We start from the raw sequence: 18,906 nt of genomic DNA on the forward strand, positions 1-18,906 counted from the left end.
GCAATGCAGAGGTTAAGGAGGTGAGGAGGGGTTGGGTTTGTCCCCCCCCCCCCGTCTTGGCACACATGTTGCCTCAATACTGCAACATCTTGAGTCGAAGATTGCAGGACGGAGCCCCCAGGTTGACAGGTTTATTTCTACAGCCTCACCTTCCGACTCTGAAAAGGGGTGGGGTGATGATAGGAAGCGGTGTTCTCATTTTAAGGGCATTTCAGGGCATGCCTCTAATTGAAGAGATCAGCTGCTACCACAACGTATCACCAATAGGATGACAAACTTTAAAATGGGCTTGTTTACTTTTCAGTCTTGATGCTAACACCCAATATCAAGAGGACGGTCTATCAAGCTTGCGTATTGAGCATCCTGCTTTATGGATGTGAGTTGTAGGCAGCTTACAACCATCAGGAACGACACCTCAATGCCTTCATGTTTTTCATCAGGAGGATTAGGGGTATCGCATGGGAGGACAGAGTTTCAAATGAAGATGTGCTCTCCCAAGCCCACTTTCCCAACATGTTCACACCAATGAACGCCAGTGTGGTATAGTGGTTAAGAGCGGTGGTCATGTAATCTGGGGAACTGGGTTCGCATCTCCGCTCCTCCACATGCAGCTGCTGGGTGACCTTGGGCCAGTCACACTTCTTTGAAGTCTCTCAGCCCCACTCACCCCACAGTGTTTGTTGTGGGGGAGGAAGGGAAAGGAGAATGTGAGCCGCTTTGAGACTCCTGAAGGGGAGTGAAGGCGAGATATCAAATCCAAACTCCTCCTCTTCTTCTTCTTCTTCTTCTTCTTCTTCTTCCTCAGTGACAGTTTTACCTCACCTCCAAAGACACACTTCTCCATTGCCTCCTGAGACAGATGGATGCCAGCAACATCCTAGTGACAACCTTGGTGACTCCCATTTCACAGATAGCAGAAATGAAGACTCAGAAACAGCGGTGCTCCAAAGGTCACCTGGCAAATCTGCAGCACTTGAATCCTGGTCTCCCTGATTTGTCCAGCACCAACATTGGGCACCAATTCAGTGCTATTCTTTCTTGAGGGGAATGCAAACAGTAGCATGTAAAGTAACCACCTTGGCCTAGCCCACCTGATTTCCTGAATATCGACTATTTTGGAAGAGCATGGGCATCAGGTGTGCATGCAGGAGCCAGGCCCTGTGACCAATAGGACTCTGCAGGACTGGGGCCTTCCTAACTTTGTTCTGAAGAGGCAAGGCATGGCCACACAGGTGAGGCCTAGTGGCAAGAGCCAGGAAGGGATATAAGGTCAGCATTTTCCCTTCGGCTCTTTGCCACAGCAACACGTTCCCTGCCTTGCTGTGTTTGGTTCCTTGACTCCTTGCTCCTTGGACCCCTGATTCGTGACTCCTTGCTTCTTGATCCTCGGACCCCTGCCTTCATGACTCCTTGCTTCCTGACCCTCGGGCCCTTGGCTTCTTGACTCCCAGCTCTCTGACCCTCAGACTCTTGGCTTCCCGACTCCTGGCTTCTGGACTCCCGTTCCTGCTCCCACCCTGCCATCTTGCCCCTCGTCCCGACGTCCCCAGCCAGGACTTCGATTGCCTGTGAACCGGACCATGACAATGGGATCATGAAGCCAGGTATTAATGATTCCATAATTTACATGTGGAACTGGTCGGTTTAATCCTGCCCCTGTCGCAGTTTATTTCCTCAACAACTTCAATCTGAAAAAAAGGTCAACAACTTTGGTCAGCCCTTTGGTCGGCCCTTCACTTCATCAAATCTGGCCCTCTTTGAAAAAAGTTTGGACACCACAGCGCTAGAGGTAGTCCTCACCACATAAGTAGATTCTACAATTCTATCATGCCTTCCAAAATTTCCAGTAAATAGTGAGAAAGTGATGTAATGTGCAAGTGCTGATGCTGGACAGATCTGAAATATGAGGGGTCAGGATTTGTCATGTGGTCCTTAGCCCACTCCTGTTTCTCAGTCTTCATTTCTCCCATCTGGGTTCCTCTGTGAGAAAAGCAACAAATGCAATAAATAAGTAAATCCCATGATTAGCAGCAGTTCAAACGATGCCAAATAAACAGCTGTAATTCCTTTTGCTCCGCTGGTATGTTTTATACAGGTTGTGGACTTCTGCTTTTCTTGGTTGAGAATTTGGGCAGAATTGCCCCAATGTTAGTAAGCTTCTTTCCAGAGCACAATGCGTAATGGCACACCATTTTCTATGAACGGTTGGCTAGGAGTTTTCCTATTCATTTCAGTCATGTCTATTCAGAGAGGTACGCGAATATCAGAAGAGGCCTCCTGGATGAGACAACAGCAGGGCCGGCCTGCCCATGAGGCGGAGGGAAGCAGCCTGCCTCAGGTGGTGGAACCCTGCAGGGCAGGCGCCCTACCCCTGCTGTCACCACCAGGGTTGCACAGCAGTGGCTTCCAGCAAGATCTCACAATGAGACTTTGAGGGGGTTTTTTTTGGGGGGGTGGCACCTTCCTGTTTCACCTCAGGCAGTCAAATGGGGACAAGCCACCCCTTGGACCACAGGCCTATCTAGCTGAATAATCTGCTTGCACAGGGGCGAGCCAGATGTCTCTGGGAAGCCCACAAAGCAGGTGAACACAATGGCACTCTCACACTGTACATGAACGCAGTAATACTCTCACAGTGACTCTGATACTGGAGGCAATACAGTGGTACCTCAGGTTAATAACTTAATTCGTTCCGGAGGTCCGTTCTTAACCTGAAACTGTTCTTAACCTGAAGCACCACGTTAGCTAATGGGGCTTCCCCCTGCTGCCGCGCCGCCAGAGCACGATTTCTGTTCTCATCCTGAAGCAAAGTTCTTAACCTGAGGTACTATTTCTGGGTTAGCAGAGTCTGTAACCTGAAGCATCTGTAACCTGAAGCGTATGTAACCCGAGGTACCACTGTATATAGTAAGCATGACTACCAGTAAATGGTTGCCAATATGTCTTATACTCTTGCGATTAGGCAAGCTGACAACCATCATCAACAATACCAAATTCCACAGTTCAACGAGGCACGATGCAAACGTCCTTTTGTCTGTCCTGACCCTTTCAACACTCAGCTTTATCAGATGACAATGTGTTGGTTCTAGTAATTGAGGGAGGAAAAAAAATATTTCTGCTTTTCCCACAACATACATATTTATATACATCTTTGCAATGCCCCTCCCCTTGATTTACCTCCCCCCCCATAGCAGCTGCACTCTGAAATGAGATTCCCCCCCCCCCCCATTGAGTTATCTACCATGATCCCAAGATTGCTTTCACCCACCACTAGTTCAGGATCCCCCCCCCAAAAAAAAGACATTAGAGCATGTGTGATGCTCGGATATTTTGCCCCACCATGCCTCACTTCACACTTGCTTACCCTGAACCATGTTTGCCATATTCTGACATCACCTTTTTTCCCAGGATTGACTGCACCTGCTTAGTGGCGTGAAAGTCCGATTTCTAGGAAGTGACTTAAGAGTCCTTCGTTCTGGAACATGAACTCATCGGCTTTGGTGTGTGCCAGACTTCTGTGCTGTAATGATGGCAAGTGTGCCATGAAGACAAGTTGGCAAAGGGTTTCCTCCTCATGCTTTTTCTCCATGTCTGATGCTTTCCAGCCCACACGAGCTGAAATAGACCCTTGCTGCCTCAACAATGGCTCTAGTGAATAAACTAGGATTAATATTATTTATTTATTATTAACTACATTTATTTCCCACTTTTTTTTCTCCAAGGAGTGGTGTACATGGTTCCTCCCAGGGCTTTTCTTCAGCCAGAACTCGCCGGAACTCAGTTCTGGCACCTCTCAGGTGGGCACCATTGCCATTCTAAGAGAATAAGGGAAGTGTTCACGGTGAGTTCTGGCCCCTCTTTTTCTAGAAAAATAGCACTGGTTCTCCCCCTCCTCATTCAGTCCCCACAACAAAACTGTGAAACAGGCTAGGCTGAGAGGTAGTGGCTGGCCCAATATCACCCAATCTTTATGGTCGAGTGAAGGTTTGAACCCTGGTTACCCAGGTCATGGTCTGACACTCTAACCACTATACTACACTGGATTGATCCTTCTGGAAGGTTCCAGAAGCACTGATGAAGCCACTTTTGTGGCAAACCACCCCAAATATTGCAGTGAGAGGGTTCTAACCATTATTAGTCATACTCTTGAGCCGACTCTTTGAAATGAATGGATTTAACATGCTTAGGCCCCTGAATTTCAGTAGGTCTACTTGGAGGGAAATGTAGTTGGATGCAACCCAGAATATACTGCCACTGCTTCGACTTTTGCAATGTGAGCGTTGGACGATTTGGATCTATTTTATTGCTGATGTATTAATTGTTGTTGCTTCTCCATTTCAGAATTTCTGGCAAAGAATGAGGAAGTAGCTGTATTCAATATTCTACCCCTCCTCCCCACAATGAAATGATTTAAGATTTCCTGTAGATTCAAATAGCCATAATTTTTCACTTTGCTCTTCTTCCCTGCTGATATCCACTTTCAGATATCTCATGGCTAGAGGGCATGTCAAACATCTGTTGGTGCATGCTCTTGGACTCAGCCCTTTACACATAATGCTTTATTATTTATATAAAATATTCTATGCCCACCCCTCACTATAAAAGATCCCAGGGAGGGGTACATGAATAAAAGCACAAAAATGCAATACCGTAGCAGCCTATCACGAAATAACAGGAGCAATTAAGCATAATTAAGGCCAGTGCTGAAGACTAAAGGCAGATCCACACTGTACATCCAATGCACATTTAAAGTGTACGACGTTTCCCCAAAATAATCTTGGGAACTGTCATTTGTTCTCCTCTGCGAAGGATAAAAAGCTAACAAAACAAGAAGAAGCTGAAACAGGAGACTTTCCCCCCTCTCCCAGTACATTTCCGAGCACAATTCAAAGTGTTGGTGCTGACCTTTAAAGCCCTAAACGGCCTCAGTCCAGTATACCTGAAGGAGCGTCTCCACCCGCATCGTTCTGAGGTCCAGTGCTGAGGGCCTATTGGCGGTTCCCTCGCTGCGAGAAGCCAAGTTACAGGGAAGCAGGCAGAGGGCCTTCTCGGTAGTGGCGCCCGCCCTGTGGAACGCCCTCCCACCAGATGTCAAAGAGAAAAATAATTACCAAACTTTTAGAAGACATCTAAAGGCAGCCCTGTTTAGGGAAGCTTTTAATGTTTAATAGGTTATTGTATTTTAGTGTTTTGTTGGAAGCTGCCCAGAGTGACTGGGGAAACCCAGCCAGATGGGCGGGGTACAAATAATAAATAATAATAATAATAATAATAATTAATAATTATCACAGAAGAAGAAAAAAACTTGTGCCAAGGTGACCAGAGGCAGGCCTGAGAGTGGGATGGCTCCTCCTCTTCCTTGCTTGCACACCACAAAAGCAGCCCCTCACCCCCACTGATCTCTCTCCACAAAAGGTGGTGAGCGGATGGAGACACAACCATGAGGCAGAGACAAATGCAGGCATAATAAAAAGGCTGGGGTGGATCTGCTGCTTATGTCCGCAGAAGAGGCAGCCTCTCTTCCCTTATTTCCCTGCTGGAGCCAATCACTCCACGGCTGCTTCCAGAGACAGACACAGGCAGACATTGCAGATCCATAACAGCCCTTTTATTCTGCCTGTGTCTCTGTCTGCTTTCACTGATCCCCCTTTGTTAAAAAAATGGGTGTGCTTGAATACATCCTACACACACCCTGCACATGCCTATGGGTGTAGTTTGGAGGTTTTTGCACCCAGGAATTGGGTAGGCCGCCTATTCTGAAGGGGGCTACATTCCTTTTGAATGAGCAGGTGCATTGCTTGGGGGTGCTCCTAGATCCAGAGCCATCACTGGAACTCGAAGTAGCGTCAATAGCAAGAACTGCCTGTTATGAGCCTTGACCACTTCACCAGCTACAGCTGTTCCTGGACAGAGATTGCTCTGTCACAGTGATCTGCTCTGAAGCGGCAGAATGCAGTGGTTCGGATGTTGACTGGTATGGCCAATCCAGAACCATATAACATTGCTTCTGAAGAACCTGTCCTGGTTGCCAATCTGCTTCTGAACCCAGTGCAAGGTTATGGTGTTGACATGCATAATGCTCTAAATGATTTGGGGGCCCAAATATCTAAAGCAAAGATCGTAAGCCTATGGATCGGGCCCACCAAACCACCATGCCTGGTAAATTCAGCCAGCATGCCCAATGATTAGGAATGATGGAAGTTGTAATTCCAACAAAATCTATAGGCCCTCTGCTTTACTGGACTTCTGAGGACAGTTAAAAGACTTGTGATAAGATTATCCATGTATGCTGAGTTGATGCTCCCAGGTGACTTGTTAATTGAGCATCCCTCCAGATTCATTTGCACAAAGTTTTGTGGGGAGATGAGATAACTGAGCATTCATTCTGATCTGTTTGCAGAGATGTTGGACGACATTGTGTCAAGCGCTAGTCATCCCACCCTCTCCAGTGCATTTTCCCATCACTTTCCCCAAAATGTCTGGTTTTTTGGAGGGGAGCAAGGGAAGCAGATTTATTGTACAAGAATTCCAAATCCACACCAGTTGTCCAGCCATGCAGAATTTGGCTTTATAGTCCTAGCAATGTGTACAGGAAGCAATCCTTGGATAACTCCGGTCTACTTGCACACATCCCCATGGCAGACTGTTTAATGTATTCCTCTCCATCCCTTAATCCTCACCTCCCCTGCAGCAACTGCACAGTTGGCTTTTGGAAAAAGGATAGTCATGAGCAAATTAAAGGAAGAAGCGAAAAAGAACCTCACGTTAATGTGATGACTGAAGCTGCGGGTCGCCCAACAACTGTAGCTATGTTGTTTATTTCCTTTTCTCCAAGGGCAGGACTTTACAGTCATTAAGACCAAATCTCCCCTTCTTTGTCTGCAGCTGCTGCCGTTCCAGTATCTCCAGGTCTTTGGGCAGCTTGGTGCTTTCAGCATGTTAAGTTACTGCCCCTGGAATTATGAAGTAATCCAGAAAATGTGATTCTATGAATTTACACCCCGGGAACAAATGGCAGACAAAGAGTCATGGCTGGAGGAGGAAGGGGGGGGGAACGGAGGAGGGTTGCTGAGCAGCACTGTTGTAGTTTTAAAAGTTAGCTGGTCCAAGTAATCTATGGGAAACTTTATTACAGTGGTACCTCGGGTTACATACGCTTCAGGTTACAGACTCTGCTAACCCAGAAATAGTGCTTCAGGTTAAGAACTTTGCTTCAGGATGAGAAGAGAAATTGTGCTCCGGCGGCGCAGCAGCAGCGGGAGGCCCCATTAGCTAAAGTGGTACCTCAGGTTAAGAACAGTTCCAGGTTAAGAACGGACCTCCGGAACGAATTAAGTACTTAACCCGAGGTACCACTGTATTACAGTATTCTTTTTAAAGCGATTGTTAGATTTTCCTCTCTTTTTCAGAGATACAGTGGTACCTCGGGTTACATACACTTCAGGTTACATTTGCTTCAGGTTACAGACTCCGCTAACCCAGAAATAATGCTTCAGGTTAAGAATTTTGCTTCAGGATAAGAACAGAAATCATGCTCCGGCGGCGCGGCAGCAGCAGGAGGCCCCATTAGCTAAAGTGGTGCTTCAGGTTAAGAACAGTTTCAGGTTAAGTACGGACCTCCTGAACGAATTAATTACTTAACCCGAGGTACCACTGTATGTGGTTATAGCCAGCAGAGTTATCCTCAGAGTAGACTCATTCAAATGAATTAACCTTAATCATGCTCATCAGTGTCAAGGAGTCTACTCTGAGTAGGACTAGCGTTGGATAAAACCCTGTGGGACGAATCTTATCTCTCCCCTACCTGATGTAATTCTCCTCTCCACGCCTGATGAAACTGCCTGCAGAAATATGTGAAGAGGAGAAAGTGTTTTTTTGGAAGATGTTCATGTGTGATTATCTGAGGTTGCACTGTTCAGATTCCTTCCATTCCTTTTCAGTTTAGGGCGGAAACCGTAGAGAGGTACCCAAAAATGTGGCAGGATTGTGAAAAATGAAAGAAAAAAAGACAAGAAAGAACAACTTTAATGGGATATGACAAACCAAAACTGTTTGGCATTCCCTATCAAAATAGTAGGTTTGATGTTGAAACGGCATCAGTTGTCCCTGGCCAATATATTCTCACGAATAACATTATATATATATATATATGTTGAATGCGTCAATGCCAAATGATTTGTTTCTTGTTTATGTTTTCTTAACTGGGAACCCCCAAAAGCAATCAGTTGGTTAAACGTTCCCCACAAGCTTTTTTAAAAAATGTTGATTTTGATAAATTAATATTTTCCACATAATTCTTCTGTTATATGTGGAAAATTTCTGTCTGCTGTAACGAACATCTCCTTTGATGTGGAAGAATGTACCCATTATTCTACACACCAACGTTCTGTACCATCAAAGAAGAAAAAATGGCCAATTGGCACTCGCAGGTCAGCTATGGCTCACAGAGTGCTGTTATCTGACAACATGGTGTGCCTACTTTGAATCACAATGAAATTGGAGGGGGGGGGAATGACAGCTCCCCAAGTACTTTTTAAGTAGCTCATATAAATTAATTTGTGTTTTTTCAACAAATACAATTAAAACAGCACTAGTGCTAAAATACGCTCAGCATAAAGCAGAATAAAAAAGAAGAAAATCTAAAACCCACAGGTCTAAAAGGCCTTGGTAAATTAAACCATCTATGCCTGACACAGAAAAGTCAATAAACTTGGCATCAGGTTTGCCTCTGTGGGGAGAGTGCTCCATAGCTGGGACTCAATAGCAACAGATTAATTAATTAATTACATTTCTATCCAGCCCTTCTTTCCAAAGGAGACCAAGGTGGCAAAAGGCAAAATGTAAAAAAATAATGTAATTTAAAATAAAATAAAAACATATTTTAAAACAATTAAAAACATCTAATTAAAATAAACATCAAGCAAGCACAGTTCCTTATGTCAAGAGTGCAGTGGTAAACATCTATCAGCCGTCAAATGCCTGGGTAAAGTCAATAATGAGGGGGAAAGACACACCTCACCAGGAAAAGCATTCCATAAATGGGGAACCACCACTAAGAAGTCCATGTCATGAATCATCACCAACCAGGCAGTAGCCAGAGGTGGCGGCACCTGCAGGGCATCCCTTGTTAATCATGTGCCCCAAAATGGTTTCTGTTGCAGAAATCACTTCTTTAGGTACTTCTTAGGACTTCATATGCTAATAATAGCACACTGAATTGGGCTAGGTAGCCCAATTTTTCCCACTCACCCCCGAAAATGTAGGAACTCGGAGAGGAACCTTTGAGAATGATTTCAGTAGCCAGGCAAGAGCATGCCAGATAAGTACACCTGGGCTGTTAGACATTTGGGGATTTAAAGGTATGCACCTATAAATCTGAATCCTATCCAGGACTGGGTGGGCATCCAGTGTAATTGTTTCAAAACTGATGAAAAGTCTTTGATAGGCCATGTTCCACTCAGCACTCTCACTGCTGTTTTCTGCTGGGATAGGTGAGCTGGCCTTGGCTTGACTTCCGCCATTTCCCATGTTTCTTAATGTCACTTGTCTCTGTTGTGTATGCTTACAGCAGTGTGTACTGGCCCTGGAAAGAATGAGAATGTCCTGTGCGCCCTGGTGTGAATTGGATGCTGGTGTGCATTGAGGTCTATGTCTCTGCAAAACCTCTTTGCACTGACTCTCACCTTGAAGAGAAAGGGTAGTGGTGTAGAATTGAGTCCATTTACAATTTGGGTTGATGCTCAAAGTAGCATGAGCCAGATTCTAAATAGGTTTGGCACAAGTGCTGAATTGCAATTCACTGTCCAACACACACAATTCTGAAATTTGGCACTGCGGCTGTTCTACACCCAGCAGAAGTAGGTTTAATTTGAAGTCAGAAGAACTGGCTGAGCCCAGGAACAAATTTTGAATTCCAGAGCTCAGCCCTGGAATGCAATAAAAAGAAGAAAACCACTCTTAGCGCGTGCAGAGGGCCCCTCCTATATCACCAGGAAACCTTTGCCAGTCTAGACACAAATTGGATTTGGGGCAAGGTTTCTAGACTTTCCCAGTGCCCCTGGGATATGCCAGGATTGGAGTCTGTCATGAAGGCATCCCTGAACCTCAGATATTTATAGAACACTAATTTACACGTGTTGAGAACACAATTCAAGGAGGAGAGATCTGTCAACAGTTCTTAGCTATGACAACTAGGTGAAATATCCCTGTATCCAGGCAACATTCCATATACTAGTCAACTAATTTGAGTGTGGACCCAGACATAGCAAAAATAGCAGCCTTTGTGGATAAGAAGTAGGTGTCAGAAGGGTTGGGGGATCCCTATGATTTACAGAACTACCCCTCAAAAAAAAACAACAAAAAACTAAAAACAAACCCTTTAAGGTCTCCCCGCTCCCTGCAAAAGCCCTAGCCCAATGAAGACTGAGTGTGCTCAAGTGGCCATTGAAAACTGAATGATATTTTTGGGGCGGGGGAGGGGGATAGAACAGGACAGGGCTGGCAGACTAGAACACTGAACAAGAGCACTCCACACTGCAACACTTTGTTGCAGGTCCCATTTGCAAATATAAAATGCTTGTGATATTCCCAAAGGCATCTAGCTCACCACTGTTGGAAACAGGAAACTGGGCTAGAGATGGGTCCTAATTCTGCTGCACCAGGGTTCTTACTCTATTGCGCTCTCTGTTTCCAGAGCTGAACCGTGCCATGCAAGCAGATATAGCAGCTGACCCCAGAGAGGATGTGACTTCTGAACAAATTAATGGCACAAGTTAACAGAATTTGCCAACAGTGCAAAGACTTTGTCCCCGCTCCTGCCAACCTAGCACGTCAAAGTACAAGTAGATAAATAGGTACCAATCCGGCGGGAAGGTAAACGGCATTTCCATGCACTGCTCTGGTTCACCAGAAGTGGCTTAGTCATGCTGACCACATGACCTGGAAGCTGTATGCCGGCTCCCTCAGCCAATAAAGCGAGATGAGTGCCGCAGCCCCAGAGTTGGCCACAACTGGACCTAATGGTCAGGGGTCCCTTTACCTTTTTACCTCTAAAGAGAGGCACCTACACCCAACCACCCCCTTATTATAACTTATGGAAAATGCTATATGTTTCTTTTTTCCTTTACCTTTACCTTATGTATGCTTTAGATCCTTTTGTACAACAGCAGCGATACTGCGGCAAAGCACTAGCAGCCTTTGTAGAACTCAGGGCAGGCAGCAGCAGCAGGAGGATGGAGGCAAAACTAGAATTAGTTGGCTCTGTCAGTAGCTCTGGCTCCACCTACTGTCCCTTCTAGCCTACTAGTCCCAATGGGAACCTGCTTCCACAAGCTGCAGTCCTATAAACACTTTCCTGAGAGTCAGCCCCCTTGACTTACTACTGAGGAAACATGTACGGGCATGAGACAAGTGGACTCCCAAGTCTGCATCTCCCATGTTGCAGCAGCACAGAGATGGAGAATTGGAGGGTCATCTAGCCCAACCCCCTGCAATGCAGGGATTTCAACATGTGGTTCCCCATCCAATTTGGAACCATACCGGACCCTGCTTAGCTTTGCAAATGTGCTAGCAGTTTTATTGCTGTACCAACCAGTGGCCCTCCAGATGTTGCAGAGCTACAATCACCCTGGCCATTGTCTATGCTGGCTGGGGCGGAAGGGAGCTGGGGAGCCGCGCAATATCCGTAGGGCCACTGCTTCCCCATCCTTGGTGCGGAGGAAGCTGAAAAGTGTCCTAGTCCGAGCAGCCCACGAGGCTCTCTGCTGAGCTGGCCCTCTTACAAAAAACCGGGAGAGCCGAGACCGCAGGCATCTTTTCCCCCGCCTGGTTTTTCTAAACAAGTGCCTACAGCAGCGCCCAGCGGTCGGCCAGCAGCTTGTGCTGAGTTTCTCATCTCTGTTGCCTCTTGGTTTTCTCCATCTCCTTCACACCCCCATTAACCCTTTTGCTGCCCACAAGCTTCGGTGGAGGCAGGAGCTGAACCTAGGCTAGGAAATGCGCTTATCAAAATGATCCCTATTCCATGCTGAGGGGGAAAGAGCGAAGACCATGGGACTCTCCCAGGACTTAGCGAGGAGTAAGCTCAAATGCACTGGACTGAGCCTTCTCTGTGCCCCCACCCCCAGATTTCAAGACAGTCAAGTCACCCTCTTTCATTTCATCCTGATCCTAAACACATGACCTTCAATCCTTTGCTGTCGGTGGAACTTACTTCTGAGTATCTGAGTGAAACTGCAGTGAAACTAAACGCAACTTTAAAAATGGCACCACTTCTCAAATTTAGTGAAGGGGGGTAAAGCAGGGAGATTTCAGGGACCCAGCATCCCAGAAGATAGAACTCTGGGCCTCCTGGTAGAGTGGCCTGCTGTTGTGCAAAAGAAGTGGGTGTTGGTGGGCTGAAAAAGGAATGAGTCTGATCTGCTAGATATTATTATTATTATTATTATTCCCTGCTTTTCACCACACATGGCTTACAAGAATTAAAAGATAAAGTATACACAATTTAAAGCATAGATTCAACCATCAAAAAATAACACTGTTTAGAAAGCAAAGGCAAAATATTTTGCTAGCAAAGGTTCTTTCACAGCTGTTTCAGAATCTGTTCTGTGGATTTTTGTAGCGTTTTTTATTGTGATGCATTGTTCTTTTTCATTTTCATGTTACGCTGTATGTTTTTAAAACTTTGTGAGTCACTCATGGGACTATTTAAGTAGCAAGTGACTTATAAACTGGGGGATAATACTTATTATTATTATTATTATTATTAAATAACACTTCAGTGCTCTTGACAGTGATGAGACATTGAGGCGAGGCAACCAATGGTACAAGCAGTATTCTGACACACAGGCTTGTGAACATGAAATCCAAAGCATAATTTAAACGTTTAATGGAAATCAAATCTTGCAAATTAAAGGCTGTTGCCTCACCAGAAAGCCACAAAAGTAATTGCTTGTTGTATGTGGTGTGAGCAACACACAGCGGCAAAATTTTCCACTTCAGATGCCTTCCAGAAGTCATATCTGCCACAACGTATACAAGGTCATTTTAGCTACCTGCATTCATATTCACTTTTAAAGCTTTTATTTTACTGATCTGTTTTAATAATTATGATTCTGTGGATTCTAGCTGTGGGTTATCTACATTTTTGATTATGTACACTGCTTAAGCAGTTTATCAATCTTTCTAAGTAAATTCCTCCTCCCTCTGTGATGGTAATATCAGTGCTTCTTCTTGCCAGGAAGTGTGCCAGGGCTCAGCTTTGGGGGCATGTGATGTTATATGGAGACAGGGCATGTGCAGAGTGCCTTGAATTCAGCCACAAATAGTCTCCACCCTCTCCTTCCTAGTCTAGGATTGGAAAGTAGAGAGAAAATTAAACACCCAGCCTCCTCTATTGGGAAGAAGCGGAGAAGAACCGGAGGAGGATACATTGAGAGGGTTGTAGCAAAGACACAAGGCAGACGCGTGCAAAGAACAAAAAATCGCTTCTCCTACACTCTTCCCCCTACCCCGCCCGCGCCGCCCCTGCATCCTGACAGTTGGAGTGCTCCACCGGAATCCGGTCCATTATTATCTCAAAGGTTGGCTGGAACATCAAATGCGAGACAAGTGCTTTTTGTAAATTCCAGGGGGTAGCCGGCTTAGTCTCTTTAAAGCAAAATAAAACGCTTGAACTTTACGCAGAGCAGACGTGTCACAGGCTGTGCATCTTGCATTTCTCGCGCCCCCCCCCATACCTCTGCGCGAGTTTGTGTGCTGTCTGTCTTCGTCTGTACACACACTGGGGTCTGCCCACTGGGGTTGTCCACCAGCGCTCGAGCCACAATAACAACGCGACCCTACAGTCGCTTATAGAATCCGAAATCGGTGCCTCAACAACACTGGAGTGATATAAATACTAAGAAGGGAAAGGGCACCTAGCTTAAGCCCCAGAATCTGCACGTCTGGCTGGGGGAGACTCCTGCCCGAAACCCTGGAAAGCCGCTGCCAGCCAGTGTCGACAACACTGAGCCAAATGGGCCAGTGGTCTGACTCAGTATAAGGCAGCTCAGCTTCCTATGTTAATCATCATCATCATCATCATCATCATCTTCTTCTTCTTCTTCATTAGCAATACTTTTCGCATGGAAACCAGTCCCCCCCGCGCTTTCCCCGCACACGTAACCTTCCTTGCCCCTGTGTGCTCCCTTGCAAGCCTGCAAGAGAGAAGGAGCCAGGGAGCCCCCAGCGCAGGACGCCGGTGAACATGGTGCTTCTTTAGGACCCAGCAGCGGGTCCCGCGCGCGCTTCAATTTAGGGCCGTCGGAGCGGAGGGGAGGGAGCGAGCGGGAGCTGTCAATCAGGCAACGTGGTGAAAGTGACAGAGGTGGGCCGTTCCCGTTGACACTTGGCTCCATCCGAGGGGGGATATTTAATTTGGGATTGAGCGAGGCGAGCGCAGCAGTCGCGCGCTGGCTGGGCAGCGGAGCCATTGGGCGCAGGAGCGGGCGAGCGAGGCGCTTGGGCGAGGAAGAGCGCGGGCAGGAGCGCACGAGAGGCGCACGGCGACCAGGCGCTCCGCCGGAGAAGCGAGCCAGCCACCCCGGCAGGGCAGGGAGCGAAGGAAGGACCTCGCCGCCTTTCCGGCGCCCCACGAGGAGGCAGCCAGGCGCCGCCGCCGCCGCCGCCGCCGCACCAGATTCAGCAGCAGCAAGAGGATCGAGGCATTCCTCCCGAGCCGAGCCTTGGAGACGGGGCGAGCCGAGGCTGCTGCAGCAAAACCTCGCTCGCTCGCTCGCTCCCTTCTTCCCGCAGAAGAGCACGTTGCGAGGCGGCGGCGAGAAGGAGGCGAGCCCCCCGCGCGCACCCAGCCAGGCGGCTTCTCCGCCCCCCGCAGCTCCCCCCCCCCCGACTCCCGGGATCCTGAAGCTCCTGGAGAAAGAGATCAGCCTGGCGACGGCGGGGCGACGCGTTTGACTTTTGCCAATTGGCTGGCTTGAAAAACAAACCCCAACCCCCGCCAAGGCGAGCGAGGCAACTCTTTCCGATCCTCGCGCTCTCTCGGCTCCCGGACTCGCCGCCCCTCGGAGTTGCATCGGGGGGCGATCTCCTCGGAGGCTTTTTGAGTTTCGTCTTTTGGGGCAGTGGCTCGTGCTTCGCCCCCCACCCGCGGCTTTTGGGATTTTATTGCGTGCCTGCGCTTTGGAGTGGCGCGGAGGATGACCTCGGAGATAGGTTCGGGGGCAGCTGGATCCTACTAAGGGAGCGCGGAAAGTTTCTGCTCTCTGTCCTCGGCGGTCGAGCAAGATCCCCGCTCCCCCCACTGCGCTCGGACACGCTGCACCTTCTCGAAGAAAAGACGTCGAAAATGAAGAAAAGTTCTCCTGGGGCCGTTTGGCAGTTTCCTTGGGGATCTGCGGCTGTTTGAGGAGATAATAATAACAATAACCGCAACAAGAAGAAATTGACTGCACTTCGAAGGGGCGGGGGAGAACAGGGAAAAGTGGGGAGCCCCCCACCCCACCAAAAAATTGGCCCCATTTTCTTGTGACTCTCCCTCTTTTTGTAAAAAACCCTCTCCTCCAGCCCCCACCTCCACCTCCCACCCCTTTGCTACGCCCGCTCTCCCCCCACCCCTTTTCCACAGTTCCCCATCTATAAAAGAGGGTTTTATTCCTGGGCTCCAGTCTCACGCCAAACCCTGTCATACCGTCTAGACATGTTGTCGTGGGTCTAAGTCCAGCTGTCACCATGGGGATGGAGGTCGGTCCGCTGTGAATTTTTTGGAGAGAGAGAGGAGAGAAGGAGAAGGAGAAGCAGGGGGGTTGGAACGGCCAAGAGCCAGAAAGAATTGGGTTGCCCTTTGGGGAGGCTGTTTCGCAAGGAGGGGGCGGCCGCTTCCCGCCCACCCCGATTCTCCTTTCCCTGCCACCCCATTTTCTCTCTCCCCCCCACCTCTCCCCGCTCACCATGCTTGATTAGTAGCAGGGAGGGAGTGCCAAGGGGGACCTTACATGCGTCTGTCATCTAACCCCTTGGCGATCTATTTAAAGCCAGAGGCCTTGCTGGACTTTGTCTCAGCCTATTTATGAACCCCCTGGACTTGGCAAGTGGGGCCGTGGAGTATTAACAATCGGCGAAAGGGGGCAGGCAAGGAAGAAGCAAGTCCACGGTAGTGCCTGGGTGCTGTCTGGGGCTGCTGGTGGGGACCCCCTGTCTTACATTGCGCCCTGGGGCTGGGCTGGGCTGGGCTGAGGAGAGCATGACGGCCCCCCAAGCTCTCCTGCTCTGCTCTTGCTTAGCACTGCTGCTCCAGCCGGGCTCCTGCCAGCCCTACCTGCGGCTCCGGCCCTCCCCCAGCGACAGCCTGCCCGTCAAGGACATCATCGAGCATCCCGACCCGGAGTATGACCCCAAGGAGCAAGACCTGGACGAGCGGACTTTGAGGAAGAAGCTGGGCAGCAACTTTGACCCCAGTTTCATGTCCGTGGTGGCCCCAGCCCAGGCCAACAACCTGTCTGCTTCGGATGCCCTGCACCGGTTCAAAGGCCTTGGCCCGCTGCCCAACGAGCTGAAGAAGCTGGACTTGGGCGAGACTCCCTATGGGACCAGGCTGAAGATGGGCAAGAAAGCCCGCCGGAAGTTTCTGCAGTGGCTTTGGGCGTACACCTATTGCCCGGTGCTGTACACCTGGAAGGATCTGGGACTGAGGTTCTGGCCTCGCTACATCAAGGAAGGGAACTGCTTTGCGGAGAAGTCCTGCTCCTTCCCTGAGGGCATGTCCTGTAAGCCAGTCAAGTCAGTCACCAAGACCTTTCTGAGATGGTACTGCCAAGGGTGGTCGAGGCAGAAATATTGCACCTGGATCCCTGTCCAGTACCCTGTGATTTCAGAATGCAAATGTTCCTGCTAGCCTCAGCTTTGGGGTGTCCTGCTGGATCTAAGAGACCTCATTGCTCCTGTGTGTGTATATATATATGTGCGTGTTGCATGTGGATATGTGGATCAGCTCTAGCAGAACTGCCTTTCAGAACAACCCCAGTCCCTTGAGATGGGGTGGAGTAGACACTGTTCTGGAAATCTCACACGGGGGACTTGTCCAAGAGGCCTTGGCATCCTGAGAACCTCCAATCAGATTGTTGATGGATATGACAGGTGTCAGTAATCTTGCAACTTTGATTAGGGTTTTTTTATTTTACGATTGAATGAAGAACTCGCTTGTCTCCTGGTGGACCTTGTGCTCCCGAGATAAGGGGACATAGAAACTTTTGACACACGAGACCTTGCTTATTCATTTCTCAGTCCTAACCCCACCCTGTCCCAGCAACCCCTTGCACTGTATTTCTTTTTTTAATTATTTTATTTTATTTGAAATGGGGAAAGCAAAACCTGAAAGGAACTGCAGTGCAGGCCCAAGAAAAGCTAAGCACTACAATAAGATGTTTATTTTTATACACATATATATATATAGCATTCTAACAAGAGGAAAATTACCATCCTTTGTAAATATAGAGAATTTAAAAGGGGGGGAAAGATCCGCTGTGTTTTTCTGGTTATTTTTATTATAATTATAATTATTGTTGTTGTTATTGTTATTGTTATTATTATAATAATTATTATTAATAATAAAATGGTGATGATGCAGGACCACATGTTGAGCCCAACCCTTTCAAAATGGAACACTTTCCTTCAGCATAAGGGAAGGGAGATATTTTCCCCAGAAAGATGGTTTATGATGCCCGTCTTTCCCCCACAAACCCCTTGGGAAGGTGTTTAATTTCCGTTTCCTGTATATTTTTGTTTGTTTGTTATCTTCTGAACTTGTCACTGATCTTCAGACTAATATTCAAAGTTGTCTAGGTTTTAAAAAAAATATGTATATTGATTAAGGAGATTTTTTTTAAAAAAAATGTATGAAGTTATGAAAGAGTGATGGATTGTTTTGTTTTGGAATACATATAGTAATGTAGAGACGTTAAAAAGAAATTTCTTGTGTACAGTTTATTTATTTTTTAATGTTTGTGTATAGGAGGTGTTGGGGGAGGGGAAGCAGGAGATTATGCCAGAAAATATTGAAAATGTTTACTTGAATATTCCTTTTGCAACATATCAGTGTACATATCAACCATGACTGATCAAAACATTTTTAGCAATAAACTCTGTCTTTGAAAAAATACTTCCACTATGTTCTACAGATCTCTGAGAAAATGTCTCAGCGGGTTGTGTCTTATATAAACCCTGTGTATCAGACAGAGATCCCAGCTGGTATGAAATCCAAAGAAATCTATTAATGCTAAACAATCTGTGTGGTATATTTAGGCCTCAGATAAGTGTTAGATCCTCAATTTTTTAAAAAAGGTAAAGGACCCCTGACAGTTAAGTCCAGTTGCAGACGACTCTGGGTTGGTGTGCTCATCTCACTTTACAGACCGAGGGAGCCGGCGTTTCTCCACAGAGAGTTTTTCTGGGTCATGTGGCCAGCATGACTAAGCTGCTTCTGGTGCAACAGAACACTGGAACCAGAGCAGCGCACAGAAACGCAGTTTACCTTCCCGCCGGAGCGGTACCTATTTATCTACTTGCACTTTTTTTTGGGCATGCTTTCAAACTGCTAGGTTGGCAGGAGGTGGGACTGAGTAACAGGAGCTCACCCTGTCACGGGGATTTGAACCGCCAACCTTCTGATCTGCAAGCCCAAGAGGCTCAGTGGTTTAGACCACAGCACCACCCGCGTCCCAGACCCTCAATTTATCATCATTTAAATGTTGTATCTGTGAAAAGTTGATAGAAAATGATGAGGCATGATTTAGAATAGAGTTAGTCAACACGGAGCCCTGCAGATGTTGTTGGACCACAACTTCCATCATCCCTGACCACTGGCTCCACCTGATGGGACTTGAGGAGCCACGGGTCGTCATTGTCCCACCA

At 47.4% G+C, this 18,906-nt stretch overlaps 1 protein-coding gene across 1 annotated transcript; it reads left to right on the plus strand.

Moving 5' to 3' along the window:
- Positions 1-14,434: 14,434 nt before the first annotated feature.
- Positions 14,435-18,154, plus strand: LOC310663984 (noggin-2-like). Its single transcript, XM_083412483.1, has one exon. The coding sequence runs from the start codon at positions 16,241-16,243 to the stop codon at positions 16,889-16,891; it is 651 nt and encodes a 216-aa protein (XP_083268609.1). The 5' UTR covers positions 14,435-16,240; the 3' UTR covers positions 16,892-18,154.
- Positions 18,155-18,906: the final 752 nt, after the last annotated feature.

The sequence above is a fragment of the Podarcis tiliguerta genome (assembly GCF_965153285.1).
Source record: "Podarcis tiliguerta genome assembly, chromosome: 14".
Classification (NCBI taxonomy): domain Eukaryota; kingdom Metazoa; phylum Chordata; class Lepidosauria; order Squamata; family Lacertidae; genus Podarcis; species Podarcis tiliguerta.